At 42.5% G+C, this 10380-nt stretch overlaps 1 protein-coding gene across 1 annotated transcript in view; it reads right to left on the bottom strand.

Moving 5' to 3' along the window:
• Positions 1-537: 537 nt before the first annotated feature.
• Positions 538-10380, bottom strand: part of CHCHD3 (coiled-coil-helix-coiled-coil-helix domain containing 3) — a 279219-nt gene continuing 269376 nt past the window's right edge. The window contains 2 exon segments of the mRNA XM_075063733.1: positions 538-1287; positions 9580-9715. Of these exon segments, the coding sequence (XP_074919834.1) occupies positions 1261-1287; positions 9580-9715 (163 nt within the window). The 3' untranslated portion in view covers positions 538-1260.

The raw sequence follows: 10380 nt of genomic DNA, 5'->3' as shown, positions 1-10380 counted from the left end.
TGCAGGTGGTGCAGGGACAAATCAATCAGCAGTGAGTTGTCAGATGGATCAGCTGTCATATGCACAGCATTGGCTGGGACACACAGGTAATCCCCTACTCTTCAAAAACCAGCAAGGAATCTTCTACCTGCCTCCAAGGCAGGTTTAACGTTTTGTCTGGAGGAGGGTGTCTGTCTAGCAGGGCAGCGTCTTCCTAGCCCAGAACTACAGCATTAGCAATAGAAGACAGTGTAATCTAGTATCTGAAGAAACCTAATTCTGATATTGGCTTGCTGGGTTATGAGACAAATCAATGTGCCATAGTGTTCTTACTGTAACATGGGGATATCTACCACCTGTGCAAAGTGCTCTGTAATCCCTGGGTGAAAGTTATTACCTGTGGGTATCATCATTGACCCCCCGTTCTGGTGTGGACATGGAATGCACAATTCTATGCTTTGGGGTTAGAGCAATCCCAGCTGCAACTGACCTAAACCACACTGGGGGCATTAGCTGACTATGAACAGTGGAAAGAAGCAGACCAGATCGAAACATCAATTCTGTTCACAAAATATATTTATTGTTGATACAGAGTGAGTGATACAGAGTTTTCAATACTCGATGACACATGGTAGCACAACATGATCATAGGTTACCGACAGAATGTAACGAAAGGCCATTTTACACCTCGCACTCTAAGTATTTAACATTATTCCAGCAGAGAGCATGGCGAGGAAGATGGGGACTTTTTGGTTACATAATCTTAGTAATAAGTTAAGCAAACATTCCTTCAAGTGCATAGAAAAAGGAAAAGTTCTTAACAAGCAGCAGTCAACCCAGGCCCTATAGTGGGAGTAGCAGTTGGCCAGTTCACACAGTGTCGCCCTGCCCTGGGACACTGAGCATTACATGCCCCTGGATTTGACTGCATGGAGTCACTGAGGAGATTCTACAATGAAATAGCAGCGTTTGGAGACATTTTCCTCTCCTCTAAGGTCAGTGGAAGATATTTTTTCCTTTACCTTTTTTCAGTCACCGATAAGTGAGTTTTATGATGACTGAACAGCACCCTCGGATGTATCATTTCTGATGTAATAAGATACAGGTCTTAGCTTTTCAAACGGCCACGCTGATTGAACTGTGATGGCTGCGGCTCTTGAATGGCTCTTCCTGTTCTTCTCTTTATTGGTCTGCTCTGTAAATGGGCTGTCATCTTCTTGGGAAAAACGCTCTGCTGCTGGAATTAGAGTTGATGGCTTTGTGCTTGATTTGGATGTTGCCTTACCCTCCTCTACCAAGCATGCTCTGCTAAGAAAAGAGGGGGAAGCAGAGATTTCAACATTTAAAGCTATACTGGATGCTCTCTTAAATGTCAGCAACATCGATACACTGTTTGCACGTTACCTCTACTCAAGGGAAGCTGTTGTAAAGCAAGAGTGTCAGCATATGTGCAACCACATAAAAAGATAGGGGACTAGGAGACAGAATGCATCAGTGCTGTAGACTCAATGAGCAGGACACCAAAAGCACAGTGAAAAGCTAGTGGGAAAATTCCTTTGATCCTTCCTAAGAGTAGCGCCTATGGCTGCTAGCCATTTTAGGCCCCCTTTTAAAAAATCTGCCCATACAATAAGGAAAAACTCATCCCCAAAGGTCAGTAGGTTAATCCTATTCCTAGGGTCTTTAGGATACTCACCTTTCATCACATTTTAAAAATGTAACAAACCAACCCCCTGCCCCCCAATTTCCTGGGGCCTGAGAGGCAGGGATCAAAATAGCCTTGCTAGCTCTGAACATGTCACGCTGACCACGTGCTCCACAGGTCATTTTCCATGCACCATCAGGCCACACAGATGTAACAGCATTGAAGTTTCATGCTGTGTGGCTACCTCAAGTGCTCCATTATCAAGAGTTCACAGGCTGCACTGATGTTCGTTCTAGCCTCACATCAGGGACCTGTCAAGCTCCACCAGCACATCCTGCATCTGGAAGGGAGAGTACAGTAACTCCTCACTTAAAGTTGTCCCAGTTAACGTGGTTTCGTTGCTGATCAATTAGGGAACATGCTAATTTAAAGTTGTGCAATGCTCCCTTATAATGTTGTTTGGCAGCCGCCTTTGTGCACTGCTTGCAGAAACAGCAGCCCATTGGAGCTAGCTGGTGGGGGCTTGGCACCAGGGTGGACTGGCAGCCCCCCTATCAGTTCTCCACTCCCCTAAGTTCCCGGTGCAGCAGCTGCCTAGCAGGCTATCAATTACCAGGCAATTCAGCTGTCCTTCCCCACACTGCCACGTGCTGCTCCTTCCCTCTGCCTTGGAGCTGCTCCCAGGAGCTTCCTGCTTGCTCTGTGTGGGGGAAGGCGGGGAGGGAGGAGAAAAGAAGAGTGCTAATGTCAGGATGCCCCTCCCTCCGCTTCTGCCCCCCATCTCTACACGGAGGGGGGGGAGGGGAGAGACATGAGAGAGGTCAGGACGGAGGGAGTTTGCTGGCAGCAGTTGCTGTCTCAACTTGCTGATCTGCGTACAAAGGCAGTGTACTTACAGTGGGGTCAGCGTACTAAAAGGGCAATGTGCATGCATCTCTCTCTTACACACACACACACACACACACACACACACACACACACACACACACACACACACACACACACACACACACACACACACACGGTGTGCGTGTCTCTGTCTCTCTCTGCCATGCTGTCTCCCCTCCCTCCATTCGTGCTGCCTTGTAGAGTGTGAGGCTACATTAACAGCACTGTGTTAACCCTTGAAGGCTCAGCCGAGTGCTATTTCATCATTTAGCAGTAAGGAATTCCCTGGGAAACATTCCACCCGCTGACTCCATGACCTCAACCAAGCTTCACAATCATCATTTCTGTGTACAGTATTAAATTGTTTAAAACTTACACTGTGTATATGTGTGCGTGTGTGTGTGCATATAATTATCTATCTAAAAAAATATAGTCTTTGTCTGGCAAAAAAAATTCCCTGGAACCTACTCCCTCCCCATTAATTCTGATCGGGAAATTGGATTCATTTAACATCGTTTTGCTTAAAGTAGCATTTTTCAGGAACATAACTACAGCGTTAAGTGAGGAGTTACTGTACTGTACCAGGCAATGGGCTCCACCATGGATGTAGAGACCCCAAATGGATGTGTTACTGGGCTCGCTGAGGATTTCCTATTCCTATGGCCTGTGAGAGAGAAGGCTAGTGGAAACAAAAACATCTACAGGTTCCAAGAGGAAAGGGAGGATAGGTACCTAGGGAGGGAGTAAAGAGCATACTAAGTGGGAGTTGGTACTAGATTGGCCAGCGGCATGGTAAAAGCATGGTGGAAGCTATACTTGCTGGAGGGCTGGGAGATTAACCAGAAGGGATCTGTTGCTCCTAGTCCTTGGTGTCCAAAAAAGGTAGCAGAAGTAGGTGAGGAATTGTGAATCTTTTCTTGGAATTGATTGGACTAATTGAGGCCTGAGCCCCAAATGCTCGCCATGAAAAGTTACATGCTCTGGTATGACGGGGGAAAAGCCAGGCTACCGTCATCAGCTAGCAATTACTTTAGCAGTTTATGGTGGGACAAGGCAGAGTTCCCATCTCACCAGTGGTGATTTGGGAGTCAAGAGCCCAGGAATTTAGAGATCAGGAGAGAGGAGGTTAACAGATGGGGGCTGTTCTCAAAGTGTGCATGTGTGTAGCAAAATAAAGGGGAAAGCTGCAGGCTGTCATTTAAACTTTAACCACACTCACATGACACATTTACATAAGCTCAGAAGATAACCTGCAAAGAGCACTTCGGGTGTAAGAAAAAGATTGCACTGAGGAGCAGTTCCTGGGCAGATCTTTGCACCACAAGCGTACGTGTGAAACAAAGAGAACTGCCCCAATGATCACAAACATTGATCAAAACACAGATTAAATAAATGAGGACGAAGTAAAACAGGTCAGTTTCACATTCCTTAGCTGCTATTAGAAACAAAGCAAAGTAAACCTTTTATTAGTTAATGAAATATATAATCTAAATCTTTACAGCATCCCCTAAGAGGTTTTCACAGAACTGACAAAGGCTATTTTAGCTAGAAGGCTCCACTGCAGTGGTTGTAAGAAAACTTGCACGTAACTGGTGTTGGTCTGAATATTAACATTACATAAATTTAACACTGCATAAATTAACATAGGAAAATCTCAAAGGATCTGGGGAAAAGCTCTGCAAGTCACAATTTAAAAATTGTTCCTTTTGCTTAGGATCCTGCTAACACTGACATCTTGAAGGTGAGGAAAGAAATTGCAGGTATTTGCCCATTCACAGATTTTTGTCTGCAGCATTTCATCTCCACACCGAAGGATGTGTTCTATGGCACCGAAAAGGTGGGATTGGTTGGGTGGGGGTACTTTCTATTGCTCAGTAATAAACAGCAGGGGCCCGTGTAAATTAGGAGCAAAACCTCAGAGGCTGAAAACTGTGGGCCATCTCTCTCTGTTAAAAAGGTCTTAATGGATTGTGCAAATATAGTTGATCTGTTATCCAGGAAAGAGGTTTCAGCCTGATTTCTGAATTACAGCTCAGCCATTTTCATTTATGCTGCCCAGTTTTCTCTTTTGGTTGGTTGCGAATGGCAGCACTGTGCTTTGCCAAGCCTTTACAGTATCAACTTAAATTCTGTAACTATTACCACTGACATCAGAGAATAAGAGAGTTGTTAGATCCTTTCGTCCATCTCCCAGCCAGTGCAGGGCCATTCCCATTTATTTTATGGTGGCCAATCTTGTTCCAAATATTACAAAGCAATGTGGCTTCCACTATTTCCTCTTAGCCGATATCCTTCTGGCACTGTACCTAGAGCTCTATGGAATGCTCCAGGTTTGTGGCACCATTGTGAGTGGAGGGACTATCACCAGCCTGCTCTGTGATTTCATACTCTGCCCGCTATCACCCTTACTTCAGCATTACTGCTTACCCAGTTTCTCTCCCTCCAGCCAGAGCGTCTGCAATCAGATTATTCTCCCCAGAAGCAGCAGCGGTTTTGTTAACTTCTGCCTACGTTTCTAATTTCTGTACATTCTCTATTGGTTGCAACAAGTTAGTCTCACTTTAACAGCATGCGCTACTTTCATCAGTTTATCGTTTCTTCTCGCTCTTCCAAGTCATTAATGAAGGTGTCAAAGGAGAATGGTCCAAACGGTAGTCCCTGAGGCAGATACTTCCCACAATCTGACTCCCCCGCTTAATAAACTGCCTTTTATTGCTGCCCTTCGTTAAAGTCTTTTAGCCAGTTTTCACTCCACCTCTGTTTTCCCAGCCATGCCAAATTCAAAGAATTTTTCAACTGAGATTTTGTAGGACAGTATCAAGTGGTTCACTAAAATCCAAAGATATCACATTTATTGCAGGGCTTGGTCAAAGATGGCTTTATTCTGGCTATAAAGCACCATTAAGGTCCACTCTATGCTACAAACTGGAATCATGATTGTAACTAGGCTGGGGGACAATGTTTTGTAATCAGGCTTTCTGGCAGTGACGTGTTTGTAGTGTAGGTTAGGCTAAGGCTTGATACCGTGTTTCAAAGTATTTTCAAACACAGCCTAACGTGGCTGTAGAAATTGGCATCCATGTCTAGCACAGCTACAATTGTGCAGGCTGTGTCAGGGTGTAGTATGGATGAGTCTACAACCAGAAAATTAGGACCGACTGGTAGCAATGGTGGAGTCCAAAGCGTAGGTGAAGTTCAGGGGGTTTTAGCAATGTCTCATCTATATTTGCTCTGCATAAACTAACAACAGGGTGATAAAAATGCTGGTAGTCTAGATTAGTGCTCCAATTGTTACTATCACTGGTAGCACTGCAACAGTGAAAGAAGTTTTAAAAAAATGCCGATGAGAACTCGGCCATAGTGTCTGCTCTTAATGATGGTAATAAGTATTTTCTTCTTCCCCACTATTACAATAGTATGAAAAATATTAATAATACACTTCTATTTATCAGACCGGCTTCCTAGGACTTCAGGTAAAGATTTACAGATTTAAAGTCAAGATGTCAAATTCCTTAGTATTAGCAGCTCTCCTGGCTTTTCTAAGAAGAGGAGAAAAGACAAGATTGAGACATAAGATTACACAGAGAGAGAGAGAAATAAAGAGCATATTGAAGAGAGGGTGAAGTGATTATAAGCATGATAGGAAAGAAAGAGGAGTCAATAAATTCAATTTATGAAAAGCACAGAGAATCCTCTGCCTGAGCATAAGTGCCCAGCTTCCCCCCCGGATATCGGATTAGTTAACTTATTTGGATTTTAGTATCTTGGTCTATTCCCCCTAGCAAGTTTTTTTTCCCTTTTGTTTTGTTTCTGGTAGCCAACACCAGTTAACTTTTTCATTCCTGCATCCTCTTTCTATTTATCTCCTAACACACATTTTCATTTGTTAAACTCTGCTGCGTATTACAATAATACAATAACAATGATTTCATAGTAATTGTACAATTTCAGTAATAAGCAGGTAAAAATAATTACATTTACAGCTGTAACACATGAAGGATGAGAACTGAAGATCATTATCACAATACAATTGTTGTTTCTGGCTGCAAATATATCATAGAAGGCTTCCCTATAGTCAGGTATATTAAGGAAGTAACTTGTATGAATCACCATTCTGGGAGCATGTATGAATGAGAAAGAGAAAGGGGTTTTAAAAAAAACCAAGTTCTTGTGCAGGAAACATTTAGACCCACTCAAGAGGTTTGGCAAAAAATAGACACTTATTTCCCCCCACCCCCTTCTCCTCACCCTGCATCACTATAGGATATGAGCATCTCCCAAACATGAATGAATTCATGCCTGTGAATACCCCTGTGAGGAAGGGACACGTTGTTCACTGTTTATATTAGTTTACAACGGGTTTATAAATGACTCAGATGTTAAAAATATGAACAGTAGGTATTCTAGATGATTTTAAGCACATCAGTAAAAGGCATTATATGGTTATGAGCAATCTATAACTATTTGATTAACCATTGACTAAAAGAACTACCACAACCCATATCTATAAACGTCCACAACAACATGCTGGAGACCAATATGCTAAGTTCAGATTTCAAAGCAGTAAGGTATCGCATGCTAGTAAGTGAAAATGTGGAAAAATTAATTATATACAGATTTGCAGGGTCTGGCTGATATGCATCCTAAAGGGTAAAGGGCATTTAAGGGTATTTAGCTAAAGAATTTACTGAACTACAGGCAGTTATCTCTGAAGAGACATAGGATTAAGGAGGTTCCAGAAAACTGCAGAAAAAGCCAACTTTTTCAGGCTAGTGAGTGCCCCACTGGAACAAATGCAGTCGCACTTTTGGTGCTCAAGGGAGTGCAAGGAATGTAGTTGTGGTCAATGCCTGCACAGTGATCCAAAGCTCCTTGCGTTTCCTGACACCTTACATGCCTGAGCAGGGCTCAATCATAATCTGCCCCAAAATAATAAATAAAATGGCATTAGGTTTGGCAAAGAAAAATATAGGCTGGAGATCATGAAAAATTTCGTTAGCAGTGAGATCTGTTAGACTGTGAATATCAAGGGAAGTGTGGGAGCACAATTGCTTAGTGCATTTATAACTGGACAGGAAGAAACCCAAGAAAACATACTGAAGGGACCACCCCTGCATTCCTAGAGGAAACAGAAAAGGTGACTTAACTGGTCCTTTCCATATCAGATCTTTATACTAACTGTCTACTACAATGAATCATGTTTGGTTGGGAATACACATTCACAATGAGAAATTCACCACCACCAAGTGCATTGGGGAGTGTTGCTGAAAACGTAAAAACTTCCATAGCTTAAGATTTCTCCCCACCCGCACCAACTCCCCTCCTCCCCCCACACAGAGCAAACACACTGCAGCTGTTCAGGTGGAGGCCTTTCTTCCAGCACTGCTAATCCACCAGGGATTCCTATTTTGAAAGGAATACCCTAACTACATGGACAAAGGATTATAAGGATAGAAAGAGAGAAGTTTATTAAGCGTTGACGACCTCAGATGGGTCAGGTTGTTTTAGCACAGCAATACAACGGGGAGTCTTTGGCTGGATTGAGATTTCCACAGCAGCAGACCATTAGCAGTACAAATAAAGCTGCCCTGACCCAGAGTTACTGCCAAAAGGTCCAAGTGAACTGATATGGTGAAACTCTTGCTGTTATTCACTACAGGTGTAATTAACTACAGTAAAGGAAACAAGGCTGTGTTATCAGAATCAGAAGAGTTTGCTGAAGTTTGTGCTAACACACTGGAGTAGTCGCTCTGATGTTTTTCTTTCAACTACTGGAGTTCACCAACATTAAAAATTGAGATCAATAGTCTTATTTAAACACATGCTTTATACATACAAAGCTGTGGAGTGTGAGCATTGCTCCCACTGATTTCTTCAAAGACACAGAAATTCACAGATTCTGCAGAAAGAAGGGACCACTGTGAACACTGTGAAGTAAGACCTAAAGTCTTTGCTCCTAAATGTATAACTTTTCATTGTCCGTATTTAAAATGCATATTGTTTGCTTGTGCCCAGATACCAAGAGATCTTCATCATTGTGTATCAGTGACCTGTTCTCTGAGGATGGAATGTGTTTCTTGATACTTAAGCTGGAGAAGGCCCCAAACCAAGACTCCAGATCCTAACCATCATGAAATATTGTTATGTTCAGAGAACTGAACCCAAACTTTGAGGCTTCAGCCTCTCTCTAATTTAAAAATACACTTTTCTCATGTCTAGCCTCTTTCTCCTACCCTGCACTAATATGGCAATACAACTAAGTGTGGTGAGTCAGCTAGCAGTACCCAAGTGCTTCAGTTATCAGTATAGCTGCAGGTTTGGTTGGTTGCTAGTGTACATAAAGAGCTGTACTTTCACAAAATAGAATACCCAATCGTCACACTATTATGATGTGCATACATCAAAGACCCCTAAGAACTACACTGTGCAGTTACAAGCCAGACACAAAGAGGAATGTTAAATCGCTGGCTTTTTAAAGCAGTCACGGACTTTTAAATAAATCTTTATTATATTTTGCAACTATCCATTTAAAAAATCCTTCTGACATAAGTGGCTAGCCAAACTTTGATAGAACATTAGAAGTTTACACTATATGGTAAAATTATAATGCTAGCAAATTAGGTTCCATAAAGATAGGATAGGCAGGTTACAATGCCACACTCCAGGAGTTGGCCGTACATCAAAAATCAAAACTTCCTACAAACTGACTGGTTCGTTAGCCAGTTTGGGACAGGCATTAACTTGTCACAGGAATGGGTGATGTTATGGACAGAATTTTATGACAAAAAACACCACTCAGATGAATCCGTTTATCTTGCAGGTAAAATCGCAGATACGAGGAAACATTTGCTAACTGTAATGCCTATGATATTGTGGAACAATCTCCCAAAGGAAGTTATGGAAACACTTTTGCTTGAGTAATTTAAAATTGGACTCCTCAAAGCACATAAAAACATACTGTTAGGAACAACCCTGCATTGGCAGGTGAGAAGGATTAACAAGATGATCCAACAGTATTTTCCATCTTATTTCCATAAGCCATTCAGTAGCTGCATTCTTCTACCCACCTGTTTGGCATGATTGACGCAATGAAAGTATTGGCTGGCCAGTGCAGAGCAGCTGAGGGTCTCATGGGAGTTTTGCTGATAACATTGGAGAATCTTACTCTGCAGATCAGCACAGATTGGATGAGACTCATATCGCCTGGGGAAAGAAAAACAGAACAACATTTTACAGTTTCCGTCTGAGAAAGATTTCATGAGGGCTTTATCCGGCCGTTTTGTTAAAAGTAAACTAAATAGTAAAAGGGGAGGAAAATTTTGTAGAGCTAGGAAGGAAAGCTACTGCTTCCAGACTATACTGTGCTGTTACCTGAATAACAGAAAATACAAGCATAGAAGGGAGCTATAAATTGGACTATTAGGGACCAGAGACCAGCTACATCTTCTAGATCCAGCATTCAGTTCTAGGCCACGTCTACACTACGGGATAATATCGAATTAGCTAAAATCGGTTTTATAAAACTGATATTATAAATTCGATTTCATGTGGCCACACTAGGCACAGTAATTCGGCATTGTGCGTCCATGGTCTGAGGCTAACGTCGATTTCTGAAGCGCTGCATTGTGGGTAGCTCTTCCGTACCTCTCCCACGCTGGCAAACGAGAGCAAAATGTAGAAAGGTAGCAACAAGGCCTCTAAATTCGATAGTAAACATTTGGGATTACGAGTTAGTGTCGTGATTTCCTGTTTACCTGCCCATTGCATCTGAGTTCAGATTGCTGTCAGAGCGGTCAGTGGGTGCACTGTGGGATACCTGCCCGGAGGCCAATATCAATTCGCATCCACACTACTCAAACCTGAATCCA

This window comes from Chelonoidis abingdonii, chromosome 1, assembly GCF_003597395.2.
Source record: "Chelonoidis abingdonii isolate Lonesome George chromosome 1, CheloAbing_2.0, whole genome shotgun sequence".
Classification (NCBI taxonomy): Eukaryota; Metazoa; Chordata; order Testudines; family Testudinidae; genus Chelonoidis; species Chelonoidis abingdonii.
Note: the sequence above shows the minus strand (reverse complement) of the source record. Positions and strands in the feature narration are given on the sequence as shown.